General features: G+C 38.9%; 1 protein-coding gene across 2 annotated transcripts in view; it reads left to right on the top strand.

Annotated features, from left to right (window-relative positions):
* NRIP1 (nuclear receptor interacting protein 1) overlaps nucleotides 1-23,240 on the top strand; it is a 103,226-nt gene extending 79,986 nt beyond the window's left edge. For both annotated transcript variants that reach the window (XM_054047238.1, XM_054047247.1), the window contains one exon: nucleotides 18,709-23,240. In XM_054047238.1, coding sequence (XP_053903213.1) covers nucleotides 19,075-22,581 — 3,507 coding nt within the window. In that variant the 5' untranslated portion in view covers nucleotides 18,709-19,074 and the 3' untranslated portion in view covers nucleotides 22,582-23,240. The remainder of the gene's footprint in view (nucleotides 1-18,708) is intronic.
* Nucleotides 23,241-24,515: the final 1,275 nt, after the last annotated feature.

Below are 24,515 nucleotides of genomic sequence, written 5' to 3'. Positions count from 1 at the left end.
CTCTCCTCTGTTTGTAATCTCAGGGGTGAAAGTAAATTTGACTAGGAGGGGAAAATTTGAGGGAGAAATTTCACTATATTCTTAATAGCACTAACCAAAGAGGAGGGGAGAGTTCTACTCCCAGTTATGTTAACCCCAGTGAATTCTCCTCTCCTCATCAACACCCACCATGTTCTACTGCCCTTTTCACTGCGTTATCAGTCTTACTTAGTTTGTTGGTTTTGGGGAGGAAGGAACCATATGGGGTTTTTTATTTGTCTATGAAGCACTGTCACTATGGTGTTTTTTAAACAATAAATAATATTTTCTCCCCAGATCCTTCCTTTACAATAGGAAGGGACAAAAATCAGTTTATTCTAGGGGCTAGTCTTGTTCATGGGTCTCATTTAATTATCAGGGGTCAATCTAATTGATGATATAGGTGCGTGAGGTGCCTCCTAGATTATCAGGGTTGGAAGGGACCTCAGGAGGTCATCTAGTGTGTCCAACCCCCTGCTCAAAGCAAGACCAATCCCCAACTAAATCATCCCAGCCAGGGCTTTGTCAAGCCTGATCTGAAAAACCTCTAAGGAAGGAGATTCCACCATCTCCCTAGGTAACCATTCCAATGCTTCACCACCCTCCTAATATCCTATTTTCCTAATATCCAACCTAAACCTCCCTCACTGCCTCGCAGAGACCTAGATTTGTTCTGAAATGTTAAGTCTAAATGTATGCATGACATGATGAGGGAGGGCAGCAAACAGTAAGGAAGGACAAACAATGCGTTAACCCATAGACACCTTTTCATCATGTTGGTTCAGTTGTGTGTTTCATTTGACTCATTTCTCTTGGGTATTGTGGGAAGGATATGAATGGGGAGAACGCAGCGGCTTGGCAGGCTAGTCTTGGGAGGTCATCCTTGCGTAGCATGTCATGGAAATGCTTGTAGGAGAGGTTTCTGTTGCAATGAAGTTGGCATTGGTGAAGCAGAGTGGGTGTAGGGAGAGGGCCGCAATAAGATGAAGTCATATATGTAGGTGGGCCAGAGTTACACAGGCCCAGAAAGCTATTAAAGCAAGACATTTAAACTTGGTATGGTTGACCGGGGAAGCCAGTAGAGGGAATAAAAGTGTGTGTGATGGGGTGAGATGTGATCAGAGCAAATGGTAAGAGGGAGCAATTTAGCAACTGCATTTGGGATGTACTAGAAGAGGGCCCTGATGATACCGGTGAGGCCAGAGAAGAGCAGGTTGCAGTAACTTAGGCTATGTCTACACTAGTGAGCTTGCAGCGGCACAGCTGTACAGATGCAACCACGCTGCTGTAAGATCACTCATGTAGCCACTCAATGCCAATGGGAGAGAGCTCTCCCATCAACACAATAGCTACCACTGCTTGTGGAGGTGGTTTTATGTTGGCAGGAGAAGCTCTCTCGCTGACATAGCTCTGTGCACACAATCACTTATGCCAGTGAAACTTGCGTCACTCAGGGGGGTGTTTGTTTTTTCACACCCCGAGAGACATAAGTTTTACTGACGTAAGTGGTAGTGTAGACATGGCCTCAGTTGGTAGGTGATAAGGGCATGCATGAACTTAACTATGGGGAAAAAACAGGATTCCATCTTGGAGATGGAGAAAGAAATGTTAAGGAACAACACGAACATGTGACGGGGATGGAGGCGTTGAAGATGACCCTCTGGTGAGAAGTAGGTGACACTGGGTAGTGGTAGTGCCAATAAACAGTGACAGAGAAAGAAGTAGGGACAAACAGGTAGGGCTTATCTTCACTGCCTCTCGTACTGAGCGTTCTGACTTGGATCTCATGAATGGACCACTTGTACATCCAAATTTATGAGGCGGCGGCGGGGGTGTGTGGGTGAGTGGGTGAATTATCTTCTATTTAAAGTTATAGACACCTCAGGAAGGGCTAGGAAAGGTTCCCTTTCATTGAGCTAATATAGAATTAACAAAATTTCTTTCTCACTACTATAGAAATAATGGATGTTTCCTGTCCTGTCTTGAGTTTCTACTTCTCTGATTAAGCTTGTTTTGTTCCAAAATTGATTTGACAAAGGTCCAGGGCTGTCTCCTTTAATGTAGGAGTTTCTGCCATCAGGGTGCTGAAGAAAAAGTATAATGTTTCCTACTCCTCCTTCCTTGTTTTCTCAGGCAATGAGTGGTAACTTGATCCACTTCACAGGCTTGGTCTTTGTCACTTTTGTACAAGGAGGGATCAAATCTCATCCCCATTCAGTCTTTGACCTTCCTTTCCTTAGACAGAAAACCAGAGTGCCAATGAGTACTAATTGTCTAATAATTGTATTGTTGTGTTTTGGGGAATATGGACAGCTGCTCGTTAGGAACTCAACTGAGGATTTTTTGTAATTTTTTAAAATGCACGATTTGTTTTCTACTGACTGTAGCTTCTTCAAGAAGAGGGAAGGTGTAACTAGCCGCCTTAGGCACCCATTTGATTGGACTGCACTTTGCCTGTCCAATATGAATTGTCTTTGTAATGTTCTGTGAGCTTGGCTCTGGTTCTATAAGGAATATTCTGTAACTGCATTAGCCTGAAAAAGGTTCTGCCTCCATTTGCATAGTAGTGAAACCATTCTCTTTTGAAAGGCATTGAAGGCAATCAACAATAGCGAAACCTTATGTGAAACCCCATAATATCATCCACTAGTCACCTGTAGTCAGCAGAAGTGGGACAGAAATCCATTTATTAGCTTCATATTAGTATTCTTGTAAAGAAAGTGAGACAAAAAGAAACAACAATTCGCATAATTCAGTAAGAGAACAACTGTATGTATGAAAGTTATCCATGTGTCAGTACTATTGTATTACAATATATTGACTCAAAAACCTGAAGTCACTCCACAATGGGGAACACCCATCATGTGCACATTAAAAGAAAGGTGACACTATCAAAAAGGACCTGGAGCACGACCTTTCACCCATGCTGGATCTCTGCACTGACAGATTAAGCTGGAAGTATGATGAAGTCAGTTAGGCTGAGTGAGAGAGGTAATAATTTTATGCTTCATAATGTAAATAAGTTGTGGGTTTTTTAAAATACAAAAATAAATGCAATTTATTCAATCTTGGACCCTCTTATTTGTACTCTGCCTGCTAATGTCTGCTGGGACGACTCCTAACATTCCAAATCACTGCACAGATTTCAATCAGCCTTTTACAAAGAAAATAACTTTGGGTATGTGTACACAGCAAAGAAAACCCATGGCAACTAAAGTAGGGCTTGCTTTGCAGGATTAAAAATAGCAGTGTAGATGTTCAGGCTCAGGTCTGAAACCTGGGGAGGGGGCAGGGTCTCACCGCCTGGACTCTAGCCCAAGACTCAACATCTACACTGTTTTTTCACCCCTTTGCGTGAGCCCTACTCAGTTGACCTGGACTCTGATACTCATTGCCATGGTGGGTGGTGTGGTTTTTTTTTGTTTGTTTGTTTTTGGTTTGAGGGTGTGTGTGTGTGTGTGTGTGTGTGTGTGTGTTTGCATTTAAATGCAAATGTCCCTTCCCCCACCCCCATTCACTCAAATATGGGGGTAAGGAAGTGCAAATTTTTGTCCTGAGGTCCAGAACTGACAAATTTTGGTCTTAAACTCAATGACCATTTAAGATTTAGGAATAACCGTAAGGGCTAGACCCACCTACACCATTACATTCAGGAGCTCACATTCCAGGATTTGAAGTGATACATACATTTGTCTCTGGGTCTCAATGTATCATGAGATACCATAGCTTAAAAATATAACATGATTCATATGAAATATTTTTTTTTTTAATATTATGAGGGCTTAAAAAAACAAACCAACAACCTTCACTGCAAGGCCTGTACATAATAAACTAAGGCAATGTGGTCAGACAGGTGGAGTGCTACAAAGGTAGTACCCATAAAACATTTTAAAACTTTATTAAAAAGAGGGACGGGACTAAACCAGTTTAAAATGCGGCATAAACAAAATAATTGAGGGCACATCATGGAATAAAGATTTTATTGGCAGTGTTTGAGATGCCTGCATTACAAGTGAGTTATGCAGGTCACCCCAAATGAGTGCCAATAAAAGCTTTATACTAACACATATCATCCTATTTATAGAGCTAGATGTCTGTCTATATATAAACTGCTCCCAGTCATGTCTAGGCTGACATCAAGCGAGCTGTATGTGTTGGGTCGAAAGAAGAGCACAAGCTATACTCTTCCTCAAGCAGTTAGGCATTATGAAAGCGTCTGCACCCATCTCTCTTTCTCAATTTAAAAAAGTAAATGTCACATGACTTTCCGTTGCACAAGGCAAGGCGTCTTTTTTATTTTTCTCTTTAAATGTCAAAAGGTATGTCTGAGGAATATGATGTATAAGCTAAATATTCCTTTTGTTCGTTTGTTTTGTTTTTTAAGCATTGAGAATATAGAGGTTGGTGGATGGACCACTCGGTAGATGACTTTCATTGCTAATTATTTTCAGCAGTTATTTTCATAAGTTGCTACTGTGTTTAATCTGCTTATTGGCTCAACACTCAGCATTAAGGAAGCGTCACAGGACAGCAGTATTGTCATTGTTATGAAGAAGGTTATTGTGATTGTGTTCTACATAGACTTTGTGTTTAGTTGCTCCCTTTTTCCGTATTAAGATATGTGGTAAATGCAGTTGATGAAGATGGATGTGCAAGTAGTGGAACTTCAGTGTGTGCAACTAAGCAGACTATCATTGTAATTAGGTATGGATTGTGGCATGGGAAAAAGTCCTATGTCACTAGCAAAGACCCTTGCACCCATGTGGAGTCCCTGTTCCAGTCTGGAATTCCACGGACTTCTATGGATCTTAGATCTTTTTGGATCTTGACTTTTTTGGATTTTTTTCCCCCAATGTTGGGCTTGAATGTATGTTAATTGACAGTTGTAATTAGTGAAAATGGTGTCAGAAGGCACTCCCCCCACCGCCTTTTTTTTGGTCAACATAAATTGTTCTTCCTCAGTTTTGTTGTTGTTTTTCCTCATAACAGTCCATATCAGATAAAACAGGCATATGGTATTGGTCTACGAAGATGGGGAACACTTTGAAAATGCAGTGTATGGAATGAATAAAATGTAGTGTTTCTTGTAAGTTGACTTAAAAAAAAAACAGGAGCTTTGAACAAATGCCAGCTGTTACATCAGTCCTGTTTGTAATCTTTCTTGCTGATCTGTGACCTTGACCTTGTACTTGTACTTGTTTGTATGTCAAATCTATTTTAGGGATGGACAAACCATAGTTCAGTTTAATAGGCTTTATACTCCAACCTCACAGGATGTCCCACTGCAATATAAAAATTAAAGCAATTAATTGAGGTAGTTATCCCATTTCAGTTTTTTTCCTGGCTGCTTATAGTCTTAAAATCATGCCTTTGAAACTTTGTTCGACTGACACTATAATTGTTTGTGTGTGTGTGTGTGTGTAATCTGGAAGATATTTTCTAGAAAGTGCATACTTTGTTAGTTTTAAGAATGCTAAAACCTTTTTTTTTTTTTTATTGTTATATATTAGATCTTCTGTTTGATGATTAGATTCCCCTCTTTCCAGTAGAATATGATCTTTGTTACATACAAAGCCTCTGCAGCTCCCGAACATATTGATTTGCTTTTGTTATTACTTAAGTTTTGTACATAGCCATCGTAAAATTTAGCTTTCAGATAGATGATACTTATTCAATGTCTATTTAGACCCACAATTCAGGAGTCCATCTCTATTCAGCAAAGTACTTGAGCGCATGCTTAACTTTAGTATGTGCTTAAATGCTTTGCAGAATTGAGGCCATGGAACAAATGGCTTTATATGTACAGTGAAATTGTTGGAATGGTGATGATAACTCTCTAAGTCTATTAATAAGCAGTGGTGGCCAAAAATTAGTTGTTTGTGGGATTCTAATAAGCAAAATGTTGCCTTGACTTTTTTTTACTTTGGGGGGAATGTTTTATTTAGGCACAACCTTAAACTTTTTCCAGAGATCAGTAAGTTCCTATGTACTTTGTTGTTGTTGTTTTATATAGCTTTTAAATGAGTCTGAATACCTGTCTTAACTTTCTTGACATTTAATGGAACAAGCAGTGAAGATAAATAGCCTTTTCTTGCTATTTTGTAATTATTTTCTTGCTTTAGCATTCATGAAAGACAGATATAAAACATACTGGTAAGAGCTGTTTCCACAACTTTGTGACAGCATATCATCTTTTTGCTTAAAATGCTTGTCATTTTTATCAACATAAAATTTGAGGAATTACTTCAGAGTATGTCCTTGTGTTGAGCATTTAGGGTAGTTAAGCCCTAGCATCTTTCCCCACCCCTTCAATCATAGCTTTGTGGCAGTGAATATAGAATAACATTCTTTATTCGGGTTAAAGTAGCGATACAACTACTCGAAAAGCATTCTGATCGTATAGCTGGCTTGTGTTCATAAGTGAGGAGGTTGCAGCCTAGTTTTTGATGTTTTGAGTATTATTATTATTTGACATTCATGTACAATATAGTGTTACTTTTTAACTAACTGTGCAAATAATATTTAGGATTCATGTTGTGAGCAATTCTCACGGTCATTCTTGCACAGTGGCTAAGTTATGGTGGAGTTGCCATAACATTCCTTACTGTATGTTGTTAGTCTCTGAAATAGTTCCTCCTTAGTTTTATATAGCGCTAGCTTTCAGGTTGCATCTTTATTTCCAGTAAATAGTATGGCCTCTCTGGAGAAAAATCAATTTTACTTTGTAGTAGAGATTTTCTGCTAATGCAAATAGTTCCTGTCCCACTTGACAGAAATTGTACAAGGTCTTCTGTATGCTAAGTCTTTTGTGATTTGAGAGACTAACAGTACCAGTTAACATGGGGGCCATTGTTTAAAGATGGTGGTATGATATTGCACATGGATTTTTCATTTTATCGTGGTGGTAAGACAGGATCACTGAATTCTGCCCTGTCATGTTCCCATTAGTAAGAAACTATGGTTTGTTTTATTATTATTATTATTATTATTATTATAATAATCTGTTTTGAGGAAAACATTCAAGAAAATGACCCACATCAAAAATTATACATCATAACATTCGTCTCAAAGTGGATGAATTGGTGTCACAGTACCTTGGTTACTAAGCATTGCTTGCTTCTCACCAGGCACTGAGCTGAAAATGTACCTTGGTGCACATGCATTTGATGATGATGATAAAAATAATTAATAATTAAAAAAAAACTACAATGGGAGGTTACTTTTCAATGTGAATGTCACCAACCGTTTAAAGCTACTCCAGCAATTCCAGTAGTACTACTGAGAATTGTAAAACTTCATGCAATAGAGAAATTGGCCACTATATTTATCGTTCTACAACAGGTATGAGGTCAGAGTTCTGTGGAAACACATCATCTGTGAGTATTGATCAAGCCTCAGTGGCATGACTGTCCTGAGGAGAATATCGATTTCTTCACTGTATATTAATAAAGTTTCATTCTTTGGGAGTTGGCAAGTAAAATGCTTAATCGGTGATCCATTGTCACAAGTTTAAGGATAATAGGAATATAGTTGGTGAGATTTAATTTTAAATTTAGAATTAAATAAGTATCGAATAGGATTTGAAAGAAACTTCCTCTCTTCATCCCTTTTTATCCACCAGTCTTGTATTTGACTGTGAATTAGACAGCTCCATTTTCAGCTGTCAATCATTAAAGCAGATGTTGCTATTTATTTTTGTCTTATTATTCTTAAAAATAGCCTGACTGAAATTTAACAATAACATTTCCTTTTGTTGCTTCGCTCTTTGGGCATAGATCATCACTGTATCAAAATGATCAATTGCATATTTCACTGTCGAGGTTTGGTTTTCTCTTCTCTTGCCCCCCCCCCTCAACCCCCTGACCTCTTCTGTGTTTTTCAGTACTCTTCAGTCTGTTCTTCCTTACATCTCCTTTTTTCTCCAGTAGAAGCAGGTTACTGACAGGGACAGTTCTAGGTGTCAAACACTCAATCTGACTTTGCGACTGACATTATAGGTAGGGCTACTTCCCTTGACTGTCAGAATAATGGACAAAAGACTTTACAAACCTATCAATTTCTAGGTTAGAACATTACAGGTTAGAAGATCCTAGATTTCTCCTATAGGCTTACTTTTCTTTAAGTAGCCAGTGGCATAGGGTGACAATTGTTTATAAAAATGTATATTATTTAAACTACATATTCTTTTTTTTTCTTTATTTACACCTATGGTTAAGGGGTTTTAAGAGGTCCTGTGATATTTGTACGTTGTTAAAGATGCTAAATATAAACATATAGAAGAGTACCTGATTCCTCCAGTAGTATTTGCAAGGGGAAAAAATTGACTTTCTGAATGTGGAAGGCTTATGACAGAAACTTTCTCTGATTTTAATTTGTCTATAATTACATGTGAGCGTTATACCCATCAGCAACTCTGTAGGTGTATTCAAAAGTTATAATAAATTCCTACTGCTTATCCTGCCAACTGAATTTCAGTCAAATTCTCTCCCACCCAATAGAAAACCTTGGAAAACCAATGAATGTAGGGCAGCTTCCTAATGTCACCAAGTCCAGGCTCTGAATGATCCATTGTGGAAAGTGAGTGCCAAAGCTGAGAATCCATCCCTTCCTAACAAACCGCTCCCATTTAAGCCAGGCCATTGTTAGATAGGACACCTGAGTTTATCACAGCTGTCATGATATCAGAAGGAGAAAGCCAGGACCCAAACCATCTGGGACTCGGTAGGGCAAAACCAGTGCCTCAGACATTGCTCAGAGAGCAATTGTTGCCAGCATGGCTTGCAGGAGTTTCCGAATGATTCTAAGGTGTAGCCCCACATAGGGGTGCCTTTCAGTAATATGTTGGAAAGAGGCTAAAAATCTGGATAACTCCTGGTGAGGTCAGCAGCAACCTAATTCACAGGTTCTAGTATGTGCCATCCCTCAGCACTTCCAGAACCTTAACTGGCTCAAGTTCACGCAGAGAAGACACTCTCTTTTTATTGCCCCAGAGTGACAACTGTGCTGCAGCAGAGAGAGACAGGTTGGTCTAATTATTATCTGCAAAATAATTAGAAATTTTCTCAGCGAGAAAACATTCCATTCTGTCGCAAGATGCAAACAGAATAGAAGTTCTGATATCCACGAATTTCTGGATGCTGTGTTGGAAGTGAAGGGATGGTAGGACCAGGAAAGGTTCAGAAATAGTCTGTTTTAGTTTAGTGTTAGTATGACTTTGTTCTAAAAGTGCATTTTTGTGTGTGTGTGAGAGAGAGACTGTGTATGTGCACTAAAGAATTGGCTTAAATATATAAACATACAGTTCATACGTGTGTAACTTGGTGAATAAGGTGGATTTGCCTCACCCAAGAATGACACTTATGCACTGTCTTGGTTTGTGGGTAGATGAACTATCCGTTTAAACAAGTTTGAGATGGGTCAGTATTTTAATGGTGCAGGAGACACTATAAATGTGTTTCTTTCAGTAGATAGCACTTTTCGGAGCTAAATTGTATGTCCCAGCAGGATATTTTGGGATGCAGGCAGGGCTTGGAATCAGCTGGTTTGTGGTAATACCAGGTACTGGCACCTCTCTCAGGCTGCTACCAAGGTTTCCAGAAACTCCATTTTCATCTTTTAAAAAAAAATCATCTAGCTTTTATGATTATGAAGAAAACTTCAAAAAATTTGATCATGTAATTGATACAAATATATCTACTTGAGTTTGCAGAGAGCCTGGAACAATAGAGGTGTGAACTGTGCCAGTCATCTCAGTGAGGTGTCCAGTGATGATGATTTAAATGTTAACTGTTTCATTCCTCATGTCAGAAGGAAGAGAGGGACCATCACAGATCTGCACAATTAATCTACTGTGAATGAAGTCTCACTTTAGTACCAGAAGTAAATGACATTTGAGAGATATCACCACTTATCTTTTCACTGGTCATAAAGAAGCAAAGCCTAACGAGCCCAGTGTTGCTCAGAGAGCTGTATGTTCATATTTTGAACCTCTCCACAAACTGCTGTTAGTAAGGTCTTTCATTTTGATGGTTCACATGGGTGGAGATGAATTTGTGGCAGCGCTTGGGAGAATACCTCCACCTTTTCCCCCACAAAATTTGACCCCTGGGTGCAAGAGATGTATTCGTTCGGATGAAATGTAAAATCGGGGTCTTGACAGCTGTGGCTATTAAAGAGCACAATGCTAGTCATAAGGTATCTAATATACATGTGTATCATGTTGTGTTCTATAATTTGAGAAATACCATAAGGTATTGTAATGAGGAAATTAGTGTGTGTGTGTGTGTGTGTGTGTCTGTGTGTGTATGTATGTATGTGTGTATATATATATATATATATTTATTTCCTCATTTAATGTATACTGACCTGATGTTGCATTAACCTGTGGTCTGACCACAGTTCTCCCTTTGTCTTTTTGCTTACTCTGGTTTCTGGTTCTTTTTCCTTCCTATCCTGATCCTTCTCCCTGCCCCCCAACAGCACCCTCCCTACACATGCCTGCCCAGGCTTCTGACTGATTATGCAGAAGCACTAATATAGCTCCCCGCCCCCCTCCCTACCTCCACCCCAGAGACAGGCAGGCTGTGGAAATGTAAGCCTGCCCCTCTCTGTACTACATGTCCTCTCAGAGCTCCTTATTGCCAGTGAGGTGACCCGCTTCTAACTCATGTAGAATTTCCCTGTGAAACTTGGGGGAAGAGAGAGACATTGTCTCCTGGGAATCTGAACAACCTTGCTGCACAGGAGGGGAAATTTTGTGCACAGCTTCCGCCTCCTTGTTTGAATGTAGGGGGCATAGCTGTAACCAAAGTTTGTAGCATTTAATTTAATATTTGTCTTATAAAATAAAATAAAAATCAAGTGAGGAGGCCTATGTTCTGCTTCATCTGCCAGAGCAGTCATCCTTGTGCTGTTTCTCAGGTGTTGGGTTACTGCTACTGAATTTGATTGAACAGTCTGTCACTTTGTTCTCACTGGCAAAAACATTTGTTGTGTTAGCCAGGAGTTTTGTGTTCATGTCAATTTTGTGTGACTGCAATCTTCACAATATTGAACTGTTCACATGCTGTGATGAAATGGTACATTTTGACTCCTTGCGCAAGGATGTTTTCCAATGTGGAATTGGTTTTCTTGAGGATTATTTTAAATTGCTTAATATCTGGCCTGATGTGTTTTAGTGTTAGAATACAGAAGTATGCATGTTGTGGTGGTGGGGAGGGGGGAGAGAGAAACCTATTATAGCCCCTTTTATGTTCAATAGCTTTTGGTTGTTCTCAATATCAAGAATATTTATGGGTTGATTTTAAATTAAAATATGTTTAGGGGTCCAAATTAATTTAAAGAACTGTGTGTATCTTAATTTCATGTACCAGCCAGTTGTCACACCTTCTTGTACAGTATGAGCTTAGCATTATGAATTAATTCAACAAAACAAAGTAAAACAATGAGAGGAGAAGGTTTATTCCTCTTCCACCACTTTGTCACCAGAGGGATCTCCCAGATGATGCATATATAATACATAATGGCTTATCTAGACTATGGATAATGATGATGTCTTATCGTTCTAGAATTCAAGCAGGCAAGTCTGAGCATGTATATAAAGTCTTCCTACAAGCTGTCTAATATTTGCATGTAGCTATGATAAGGAAGGTGTTAAAGCAACCCACTTTCATTAAGCTGTTTCTGTGTTCTTGATGATCAATTCCTAATCTCCTCCTTTACTTCCTCATCCTTGTTTAAATTCACCTCTGTTGCTTCACATCTTTTTCGTTGTTACTTCATATTGAAAAGAAAAAAAAAAATGTGAAGGTGGTGAGCCTGGTTCTTCACTGCCTTGCATCCTTATGCAGTCATTTACACCTGTGCAAAGTTAATTCAAAATACTACCATTTTGGTTTGGAAACATTTTGTGTTGTGCAGTAATTTACACTTGTGCAAAGTCACACAGAATCCGGCCATGTACTGCTAGTGATGGTGGGGCACCCATCCAGTCCTGTGCAAAACGTATTGTTCAGGAAAGATTGTGGACTAGTGGGTACAGCAGTGGACTAGGACTTAGGACTCCTAAATTCTTTTCCCAGTCCTGCCACTTGCCTATTGTGAGATCTTGGGTAAGTGTATTCACCTTTCTGCAACTCTCCTTTCATAGAGAGGTATGAATGCTGGTCTGGTGTCTAAAATGCTGGATTGGGATTTAAGAGACCTGGGTTTATATCTGGCTCAGCTTCCTGTATGGCCTTGAGCAAGTCAAGTTAATTCACCCTGTGCCTAAGCTAATTCATCCATACTTCACAGAGTTGTTGTGAAGATAAAATCCATTAATGATTGTGAGGTGCTCAAATGCTAAGGTGATACAGCCATATAAGTAGGGAGATAGATGAGAATTTTTTTTTTTTTTTGCAAATACGAGTCTAGCACAGCAGGAGACTGGAGAATTAGAAGTTTGCAGTTTTGGGGTGGGGTGGGGTGGGCTGCGGCACTAAGAAAGGTATGTCACAGATCCAGCTGAACACTGCCCAAGCTAATCCTTATAACCAGCAAGATTTTGAGGTTTAGTTGCACCTTCTGTAGTTTTCCTTTCTGTTACTTTTTGCTAAATTAGTCCATTTGTGTGTTCCAAGGAATTGCATTTGAGTCCCAGAATTGGAAAGTGCAGTAACCTGTGACCGCATTAACTTGCTCTTTTCCCCTCCATAGTTTGGATACCCACCTTCTTTATGAGAATTCCAGTAGGGATCCTTCCAGCCATTGCAGATTCTCTAGATTTATGGCTTTAGTACGTAGAGCTACTATTCTCCATGAGACATAGTAGAGGTGGAGAGGAGAGATCTCCATGTTACCCAGCCAAAGAATTCCAAGGAAGCATCATGAGAATAAATATGACTACCCCTGAGCAGGAATAGCCCTTCAACTGGAATGATCTTCTAGTCCAATATAATTTACTTTCATTATCGATGCCTTAGAAATTATTCTTTCTTTTAAATGCTGTTCTGAGATAATGATGATACTGCAGTAGTTGCTAAAATATCTGAGAGTAGAAAAATGGTGCAAGAATTAATTCTGGATTTGATTCATTGGACTAGAGATGTAATGTACATATGTACATAGTGAACTAAATAGGAGAATGACAATTCTTTATGGTCTCAGTTTAGGTTTTAAACTGCTGTTTAGAAATAGATTCATTCTCATAACGTTTCATCATTTTAATGGGGTCTTGAAAGTTCCTTTGTCTCTTAAGTAGTGGTTTAACTTTTGAAAAGATCAGGAGTACTTGTGGCACCTTAGAGACTAACAAATTTTTGTTAGTCTCTAAGGTGCCACAAGTACTCCTGTTCTTTTTGCGGATACAGACTAACACGGCTGCTACTCTGAAACCTTTTGAAAAGATGTTTTCAGAAAATTAATTACCTTTGGCTGCAGTGGTAGCTTATTATCAAAAAAGGCTAAAATGTACATTTTAGTCACTTGATTTTATTTTCCCATCTTTTGAAGTCACCAAAAGTATAGTCTCTGGTAGCAAATCTGTTGACACCTGAAAGTTATTGCCATGGTTCAGGGTAGGTGTACCTTTGTCCCCACCAACCAGTCTCTCCCTGGGCACACCTTTCAAGTGACAGTCCCAGCACCTGCTCTCCTCAGAGTGGAATCCTACAATTCACCCCACTTGTATACTGCTGCTTGAAGTTACAGTACCTCTGTTTACTAACAGTTTTTCCTTAGCAGATCCAAGTAGGTTTGGCCCCTGCTTTTAGATTTCAGTCCTACCTAAAGCTTGCCCTTCCCTTCAAGATTTCGCTAGACTCAGCTACTCCTATGGACCTTCCTTCCTGCTTCTGGGGACTGGGATTCCCTCTGCTTTTCTGCAGATCCTCCCCTTTCTCTCAGCTTCAGGGCTAAGACTTTTTAAGCCCCCCTCCCCTCGAAGCTCTTTGTTTCATTTTCACCACTTGGATTTCTTTCTCCTCCCCACCCTCCTCCTTGGGTTACCAGCCAACCTGTTGACCAGAGTATAGTGGGGTTAAGAGGTCAAAGGAATTGACACCTGTACTGTTTGTTAAACACAGGTAATTGGGCTATCTACAGCCCTTGATTTGGTTTCTGCGGATATGCAAAAACCACTCAGAACTGAGTTAACCCTTTTCACCTCTATAGCAGATAGCATAATAATAATCTAATAGAGGTACACATCATATTCATAAAAAATAATGTGGATAATCTTACTATACCCAAGAGATGGTGAACTAATCTTTTGGATCTTGTTGCAATGGAAAGTATTATATTTTTAGTTCAGAGACAATACATATGCTGTACTTGGTCTGCTTATCTGAATATTTGCTTAATTTATCCATTAGTTTGTTATAATATTTACGTATCTAACTCTAGAGGTACATATATGTGTGTGTGTGTGTATGTGTGTGTGTGTGTGTGTGTGTGTGTTAAAGATCCATTGCAGTAAGGTTACTGGTTTGTTCAAAGATAAACACATTGCTGAAGGTTTCTTTGTTTCTCTTTCTTCCAGTTTGTCTCCTACAATCTTGCCTCTTTCTCTTTGCTGCTATACGTAGCTTCTGTAATACTGTGTATTAATAACTTACCGGGATATATAATTATGAACTTTAAAAGATCTTTGTAAATCTCTCAACCCCGTATCTCCGATGTTTGTATCATCAATGCTGCTGATCTACCTTTGTGTTGTTTTAAATCTAAACCTGATCATGGTATTGAGCAAGGAGTTGGAACAAAAGTATGAGAGACAAAGAGGCCTTTGAAATCTGCAGTTTTGAGACAAATGCCTTTTAGATCCAGACCCAGGAAAACTGCAACTAGCTACTCTGCTTCCCATCAGAAACATGAAACATGTATTTCATCCTCTGTACCTGACTTCTTGCAACCCAGCTTAACTCTCTTGACAGATTTGCTCAGCACATTTTACCTGTTATAAAAACATACACAAGTGGTGTACAATATTACATAACTGATCCTTCACTTGCCCCAATTAATTGCCTTATTAAAAGGGCTGGCGTAGTCCTCATTCCTCATACTTCTATGTATTTTTTCAGATTTAATTTTTAGCAAATGGCTGCTTTGATCAATCTATTAGTTTCTCTAAATTATCAATTTCTCCTGCTGTGAGTAATTATAAAAAAAAAAAAGGGAAATCACTCCTTATGCAGTTTCTATAAGTAAACTAAACTGTCTATGGATACCATCTACGATCACAGAGCTCTTATGCACCTGAGGGATTTGCATAAATACAATGTCTTTGTTTAATTACTCAGAGCTGGAGAGATTTAATTTAAATCAAGTATTGGCATAACCCGTAGAACATTAGCTAAAGTCTTTAATTTAAAAGTTACCTGCAAAGGATTTCTTTAATGTTGCGCTTTCTTTATTATTTTGTATGCTATCTGAAGAAGGTTTGAAAATATATACATTTTTTCCCCCTGTTTGTCTGTGGGGTTTTTGTTTTTTCATCTCAAAAATATCAAGAATGTGTAGTCTTGTTTTCTCTGGTTTTGCTGAAGGTCCTCTTAGAAAGATTATAATATGTTTATTGTAAACTGATACCTTTAATTGGACGGGGAGGGAGGCAGAAATTTTAACAAAGTCCTTTCTCCAAAATGTTAATTGTTAACAAAACCAACCTCAACTTTCAATCGCTTGACTTTGGCGATGACATTTCATTCATTCATCAGTTGTCACGGAATCTCTCCAGGGCAAACAAAATCTGGATTTCTCCTTTTCTAATAATACCTCGAGTTTTACCCTGTTCATGTCATTTGTCCCGAAATACCAAAGCAGAGCTAACTTTGGATTATCATAAGTCTAGGAATAGTAGGACTTGTGTGTTTAAACCGTTCAAGGATTAATACAGTTTTTCTAGTTATGAAAGAAGTTAAAATTATTTCTAAAAGGAATCCTCTTGGGCCAAATGCTCAGGGCTGCCGGGGGAGAGGGGGGGCGGCAAGTGGGGCAATTTGCCCCCCGGCCCCGGAGGGGCCCCCACGAGAATATAGTATTCTATAATATTGCAACTTTTTTTTTTATGGAAGGGGCCCCCGAAATTGCTTTGCCCCGGGCCCCCTGAATCCTCTGGGCAGCCCTGCAAATGCTGCCTTCAAAGTCTTCTGTGGACTCTGGATTCTCCTCTGAAATGTGCAAACACAGCAGGAGTAACCCATTTTCCCCCCTGAATACACAGCATACCCAAATATTTGAAGAAATTAGGTTGTCACAGGGTGATCCACTGTAGTCCTTTCTTGCCTTAAATGCAAACCACACCCACTTTAGGTCGTCTTCACCACCACCACCATGCTTTATTATACTGTTCCAGCAGGCCACCGCCTGTAGTGCTATTTGCATATTTACAAGTCCTAGCTAGCTCCTCCACAGCTCTGCCTTCCTTCAGCCTCTCAGCTCCCCCCCTTTCAGGGCTTCCTTCCTCTTTGTTTATCATGCTGGGGTTGCTTCCCCCTCTAATTAGCCCTTCAGCTGTATTTCTGCTTTTAACTGATCCTCTAATTTAAGTCCCAGTTAATTTTATATTGGTGGGAATTTGAGTGACAAGATACTGAGTCAGCTCCTGACTCAGCACCTCTATTACACAGCCTTGGCAAATGCGGTGCTAATAAACTAACTACTTGATGTTCCCATTAGCAACCCAGATTTTCAGGGATTACTGATTTTAATTCACATTGAGGTGATATTTGGTAAGAGTCTGCCCCGGGGCTCATTGTTTGGGAGAAGCTGTAACTTATTAAACAGCATTTAGTTAGATGAATCCAAACGTAGCATACCTCTTTTGGTCTTGTTCATATCCTTGGATAAATGTAGAAACAACCATAGTTAACTCTGTTATAAAGTATGGGTTGTGTGTGTGTGTGTCTGTATCTTTGAGAGCAAAGCTGAGATTTCAGTAATCTTTAGATGACTTTGGACTTGATATTACTATAAAAATACTGGTACGTAATCTATTTTATGACTGATTTGTCGGGATTCATTATACTGCTTGAAATATGAAAACTGAGGGATTTGCACAGCTTGAGTATATAGGTTACAAAAAGTATGCATTTTTAACTGTTCTAATGACATTTTCAGAACTGAGGTGTCCCTTTAAGCTATGTCTGTATCTCTTGGGTGAAATTCTGGTCACAGTACAATCAACAGCAAAACCTCCTTCTTTAAACTTGAATTCACACTGCATTTATAGGAAGTCATAGCGCCTGATTGATTGGTCTTCCACTTACAACAGTTTACTTCCATTTATTTGAGCATTTTTACACCAGTTGTACACTGGTATAATTTGAGAGAATAATCAGGCCTGTGCAGTGATCCCAATTGTTGCATTGTCCGTACAGTAGCCATTCCCTTGGTGACCAGAGTAATACAATTAGGAACTGTTAGACCTAAGAAGTTATTGAAAATGTCTCTCCTGATTCCAGTGCAAGTGCCATTGTTGGGATTTCCAGAGAAGAATTTTATGATGTTCTTCTACTTTCACTGATGAAAGAATCAAATAGGTTTCTCTGCATATTCAAATCAAACTAAGAAATCAAGGGAAACTTCCCTGGAAATTAATATAAAAGTAAAATGCCTCCAAATATCCATGAATTCAGAACTTGACCCCAGCAGCTTTTCTATTCCATCTCCAGTGTGGCTGCTACTAGTTGGGAGTAGTGAGGGAGGAATAGAGAAGGGTGTATTTGTCAGTATTCAGTGCAGTGCAGGGATCTGTTGTGCCCATTGATAATGGAAGGGGTGATACACATCTCATGATCACTTCTCAAATTGTGGTACATGTACCACTGGTGGTATGTGAGCTTGATGTTCCATCTATTTATTTAACAATATTGTTTTAAGAAGATGGTACTTGGAACCAGTAAAGTTAGAGAGCCATAGCTCAGATTTCTGCTGTTTGGAGGGAGGCAGAGAAGTGGCCACATGGATATTTAAGTGTATGATGGATGTTAATGAAAGACTGAGGCAGACTATTTAGCATCAGGGAAAGGAGGGAAATTATTTTTAATTGGCACCTGGTCTGGGATGGCAGCGATTATTTGTTTTTACTTTTAAATCTCCAGTGTGTCATCTGTCTGCCAGGCAGACATAAAAAATGAAGCTACCTATAAAAAAAAAAAATCCAATATAGATTCAAAATGAAGGCTGTTTTTAAGGTTAAGGCTTCCCTCGTCTGCCACTGATCCTCATTAATAGTTAGTTTATGTCCTAATTTATTGACAGGGTGCAGGGTATTCTGTGTAAGCTTTATTTGCTAAAGATAATATAACTTTGAAATATATGCCGACTTAATAATTTTTTAAACTGTGAAGTTTTGAAATACATTGGGATTTTTCTTTATGTACTACTTTTCTTTGTTTTGTGCCAGAGGGTACATACTTAGAGGTGTATTCATGACCCCCTCTAATACCTAGGTACATGAGGGTTTGTGTTTCCTCTATATTTTCATTCTCTAGGATAATTTGAGTGATTTTATTTATTTTAGGTGTAGGCTTTATATACTTTAGTTTTTCTTTAATTTGGCTATTTATTACATATGTATTGCTAGTTATCTGCAATGATCTAGGAAATGTGACCTTAAAGTATGTCCTGTGCTATTTGAGTGTGTCTTATGTTCTAGATCTCTCCCTTGTATCTTTTCTGAGACCATTTTTATTTGTCTTTTCTCTTTAGGAATTTGACATGCATGATGGAGGTGAAAAAGGATGAAAAACAAGCTGCTGTCCTGGACAAAGGTGAAGAAGATGGATGTTTAGTAGAACTTCATTACATTGGAACCATGTTTTAAGTAATTCTTCTAGACATCTTTCATAAATATTTTATATATCTACAGAGACTGATATGACTGAAAATTTGGCTCATCAGCAATATATGCTGGAAGAAGCCTGCATGGAACATAACATTTGTTTTAGTTCAGATTATGTGAAAAAATTATAGACTTCTACCTATTATTTATTAACCTTGCATCTCAATTCAGCCACACCAAACTAGTCTTTAAAGTGAATAGAAGCAGAGTCTTTGTGGATATTTTTATTGAACATGACTCATGGAGAAGAGCTTGGCTCTGAGATGCACCAGGATTCTGTTGTTCTAACTTACCTAGAGGGATTACTAATGCATCAAGCAGCGGGAGGCTCAGGTACTGCAGTTAACAAAAAGCCTACTGGGCATAGTGAAGAGGATCAAAACTTTAAGATTTCTGGAAATATATTTCCCAACTGTCAAAGTAATGGTCCAGTTCTTAACACACATACATATCAGGGATCTGGCATGTTGCATCTCAAAAAAGCAAGACTATTGCAGTCTTCTGAAGACTGGAATGCAGCAAAGAGAAGGCGGTTGTCTGATTCCATTGTGGATTTGAATGGAAAAAAAGAAGCTTTGTTAGCTGGCATGGTTGAAAATGTGCCTAAAGGCAAACAGGATAGCACATTACTTGCCTCTTTGCTTCAGTCATTCAGCTCTAGGCTGCAGAGTGTTGCTCTGTCACAACAGATTAGGCAGAGCCTCAAGGAGCAAGGGTATTCCCTCAGCCAGGATTCTTTACAAGTGGAGAAAGATGTAAGGTGCTATGGTGTTGCAACTAGTCGTTTGAAGACTCTGCTGAAGAAAAGAAAAGCAAAAGATCAAAAGCTTGACACCACTCTGCCTGATGTAACAACGAACCCTCCTAAAGAGAGGTTTATAGAATCTCCACATACAGGGCAGAATGGGCCCAAGGTGATGAATGAGCCTCTCTCATGTGCTGCAAGATTACAAGCAGTGGCAAGCATGGTAGAGAAAAGATCTAGTCCTACTGCTTCGCCTAAACCCAGCGTAGCCTGTAGTCAGCTAGCTTTACTTCTTTCAAGCGAAGCTCATTTGCAGCAGTATTCAAGGGAACATGCTTTAAAGGCACAAAATGCAAATCAGATAGCAAGCGAGAGACTTGCTGCCATGGCCAGATTACAAGAAAGTGCCCAGAAAGACCTTGGCCATTTCAGTCTGTCAAAAGGAATGCCAAGCCATCTTAATGGTCAAATGAGATCATCAACCAAAACAATAACTAACAAGAGCAATATGGCACCATTTCAGAGCCCCATTGGAATCGTTCGTTCTCCTCCCAAAAATTTAGGATACAAAAATATATTGGAAAGAAACCACTTAAAACCATCTCCCAGCAACAGTTTGCTTTTACATCTTCTTAAAAGTCAAAATGCAACTAAACAAACAAAAGGGCAAGAGCAGAATGAGAGATCGGGTATTTTTGAGGACCGTAGCACACCAACTACTGTGGATGAGTATTCAGACAACAATCCTAGTTTTACAGAAGATGACAGCAGTGATGATGAAAGCTCCCATTCTAACTGTCTTCCTATAGATTTATCTTTCAAACAGAGGATAGACAAACAAGATTCTGGACAGCCTGCTTCTCTAGATAATCTGACTCAGCCATTGTTTCATAATTGGGATCCAAAAATTCCATGTCTAGAGAACAGTATGGAGAATAAAGAAGATAAAGACACTCCTAAAGGTTCTAAACTGAATCCACATCAGAAAGTAACACTGCTTCAGTTATTACTTGGGCCTAAGAGTGAAGATAACAAAGAGAAAGATACAGACCCTCAGGGACCACACAGTACAGCTGATGTGGCAAAATTTACTGTACAAACTGGTAAAAGGACTCCTGTGACGGAAAGTCCCAGTGCAAATCGAATAACTCCATTAAGCACTCCACCTTTGCTTATTTCTACAAAAGCAGACTCGCCTATAAATCTCTCACACCAATCTTCTCTAGCAGTCAAACGTAATTCACCACCATATGCTTGCAGCATCCAGCCAGAGAGGTTAATGAATCCAGCATCTAAACATTTGATAGATCTTACAAAAAATAAAGAACTTCAAGGAACTAAACTGAACATAAATGAAAGTGCACAAAATTCTGCAGCTTTCAGTGCCAGCAAGCTGTTGCAGAACTTAGCTCAGTGTGGAATGCAGACTTCCATGTCAGGTGAAGAGCAAAGAACCAGCAAACAGCTGCTAACAGTAAATACAGATAAACCTGTAGGGTTGATTGATAGATTAAATAGTCCTTTACTTACAAATGTATCAGGTAAATTTGAAGAGAACAACAAAATATTCAATTGTCATCCTACACCCACTGAACAAGGACTTCCCAGTTCTGAAATAGAAAATCTCCTTGAAAGACGCACTGTCCTTCAGTTGCTCCTAGGAACCCCCAATAAAGGTAAAAGTGAAAAGAAAGAGAGGATGCTTTTAAAAGATGAAAGCTCACAAGAGCAGATGGATAAGGCTTTGAGTGAGCAAATATTGACTGTGAAAATAAAAACTGAACCTTGTGAAGAATCAAATGCTCCTCATAATCCAAATGCACAGCCAATAAGAGAGAGTAAGGGTAACAAATTTCAAGGAATAGCTCATTCAGTGCAGAGAAATACAGGTGCCTCTCCAGCATCTGAGGACTTGAAACCTGAGCCTCTTTCATCTGAAGATTTTTCTTTTTCAAAAAATGGCTTGTTAAGTCGGTTGCTGAGACAGAATCAAGATAGTTATCTCGTGGATGATCTGGACAGAAGTCACAGAAATAGTGAACTGACACTTCTAGACTCAAAGAGCCTTTGCACCATTCCTAAGAAGAGGAAATTTCATACTGAGCCTTCAGAAAGTCCGTTAAAAAAGGTAAAAAGTAATGTGTCTGTGTCTGATGCTTCAAACAATCGCATATCTCCTGCAGAGACATTGTATCGGCCTTTGCTTAACCAGCAAGAGCTGAAATTCAACAGAAGCGATCTTGAATTTAAATATGCTGCTGGTCATGGTTCAAATAATGAAAGTGAAAATAGGAGTTTGTCTAGAGATAGTAAAGGCTTTAATGTGTTGAAACAACTGCTTCTCTCAGAAAATTGCGAGAGAGATTTTTCACAGCATAGGAATAATGCAGTAACAGAGGGCAAGAAGAAAGGAAACAAAAATAATGTAGCAAATAATAAACCCGAATTTAGAATTTCTTCAATAAATGCATTAATGGGAAATCCTGTGCAACCAAACAGTTGTGTGGATCACAGGACATTTCAGTATCCAGTAGCAGTGAAGAGTCCTGCTAGTTCCCCCTTCTCTGAACACTTGGGATGTACAGTATCTAGACCTGAATCTGACCAATTTAATGTTTGCCCCATACCCAGTGAAAAAGGCCCCATCAGATGGGTTATCACAGGAATGGACAAGGGTGAATATGAAAAAGACTCCCCAAGACTGACCAAAACCAATCCAATATTGTATTACATGTTACAGAAAGGAGGCAATTCTGTTAGTAGCCAAGAAGCACATAAGGACATTTGGAGTGAACCTTCATTTATGGAAAATTCAACTCCTGTTACAATAAAAGAGGAGTTATTACCTGGCACAGAACCTAAAATTCCTTTCCATAATTTAAGAAGCCCTTACAATAGCCATATGGGGAATAAGAGCTCCCATCAACACAATATGAATGGAGAAGTGTATGGACTCCTGGAAAAAGTGCTAACAATCAAAAAAGAACCAGAGTGAAATATATAGCCAACACAATGAGTTTACAGTCAGTGGGTTTGAATCTGTGTTTAATAATAATAATAATAAAAAAGTATGAACTGGAATACTGTATAAATTGAGCATGATTTGAGAAAAGCATGGTCTTATTGAATCATATTTTCATTTGAGAAACTTTTTGTTTTTCTGGTGATATTTAAAAACATGTAGATATGTTTGCTTTACAGTAGATAGTCACAAGGAAACTGTGAGAGTTGTAAGCTGTACAAGACACAATTCTGTATGCATCAAAGTAAGTTATGAATAGTCTGTGACTGAAGTCTTATTTGGAACCACAGGTATTTAGGTATAAAATAAAGTAAGCATACAGCTACGGTGGTGGTAATGCATTCTGCTGCATTTCATACTTTCCACATACATAGTATATTCCCATTTTTTTTTGGCAGTTTGAGCATAGAGACAATATAACCTGTGATATTTGTTTAATACATTTTGTGAAATTTTAAGATTTTTTTTAAGAAATGGAACAGTCCGTCCAGGGTAGTAGAGCATCACATTTGGTAGTCTAAGTGTTAATTAATCAAATGTGCTGAAATGTAATTTTTAGTGCTTCCAAATTTTGTTTTTTATTATTTAATTATTTTTGCGGTTATCCCCAAATTATGGTGTGGTGTCCTTTTTTTTTTCCCCCTCCCAGTTCCTTTTGACTAGAGCATTCTGCAGAACCCTGAGTAGTATTCATATAAAATAGGGATTATGAGTAAAGATTGTTTTCTAGTTTTCCTAGCATTTTATATAAAAAGCAGATTTTAATCTACACTGAAAAAAAAAAAGTGGGTAAGTCTTTTTTTTGTCCACTTTTACCTGTTGCTTCCCCTGTCTTAAGCCAGGTCTACAGTCAATATTAAGTATCAGAGGGGTAGCTGTGTTAGTCTGAATCTGTAAAAAGCAACAGAGGGTCCTGTGGCACCTTTAAGACTAACAGAAGTATTGGGAGCATAAGCTTTCGTGGGTAAGAACCTCACTTCTTCAGATGCAAGAAGTGATGTTCTTACCCACGAAAGCTTATGCTCCCAATACTTCTGTTAGTCTTAAAGGTGCCACAGGACCCTCTGTTGCTTTTTTTAGTCAATATTAAGTTAACCCAACTATGTCTCTCAGGAGTGTGAAAAATCCATACCCTTTGAGCAACATAGTTAAGATGACCTAACCTCCAGTGTAGACAGGGCTAAGTCGGCAGAAGAATTCTTCCATCAATTTAGGTACCACCTCTCACGGAGGTGGATTAACTACCATCAGTGTAGGACGTGTCTACAATGCAGTTGTGCCACTAGCAGTTTAAATGCAGACATATAAAGGGAAGGTAAAAAAGGCATCTTAGTATTTTGGGATAAACAGACCTGTCCTCTGTGGCCAGAAAACTGCCATTGAATCCAGTTTGTGAAACACATAAGCAAAATCTTTTAACAGGAAGCAACATGGTGCTGAAAAAAACAGTTACTGTGTTTATTTAATACATATTCCATATTTCAGTGGAAATTGTGAGATCTTGGTGGAAAACTTGGTGGGTCTTCCTGTAAGTAGAGCCTAATGCATATTCTGCGAGTATTTATTATTCTGTGAGCAGCTGATCTGTGGGTAATACACTGGTCTTTCATCCCTGAAAACCTAGATTCAGAACAATTTGTTAGGTGTCACTGTATGTGAAAATAAAATTGGTGGTTTTGTTCTATTCCATAGTGGATAGTGAACATCATCTCAGAAATGGCCTGTCTCCTCTGTTCCCCTGCCTCCACCCAACAGTTTGTAACATTGGCAGCATTTTTTTCAAAATCAGCCTTGGACTGGAGTAGTGGAGAGTTGTAAGTCAAAGCTGAGATGCATGGAAAAGGGTGTTGTGGGGGGAAAGCTGAGCAGCACATGCTTTCCTAGTGGCCAGCCTGAACCCCAAGAAG

The sequence above is a fragment of the Malaclemys terrapin genome, chromosome 1, assembly GCF_027887155.1.
Source record: "Malaclemys terrapin pileata isolate rMalTer1 chromosome 1, rMalTer1.hap1, whole genome shotgun sequence".
Taxonomy (NCBI): Eukaryota; Metazoa; Chordata; order Testudines; family Emydidae; genus Malaclemys; species Malaclemys terrapin.
Note: the sequence above shows the minus strand (reverse complement) of the source record. Positions and strands in the feature narration are given on the sequence as shown.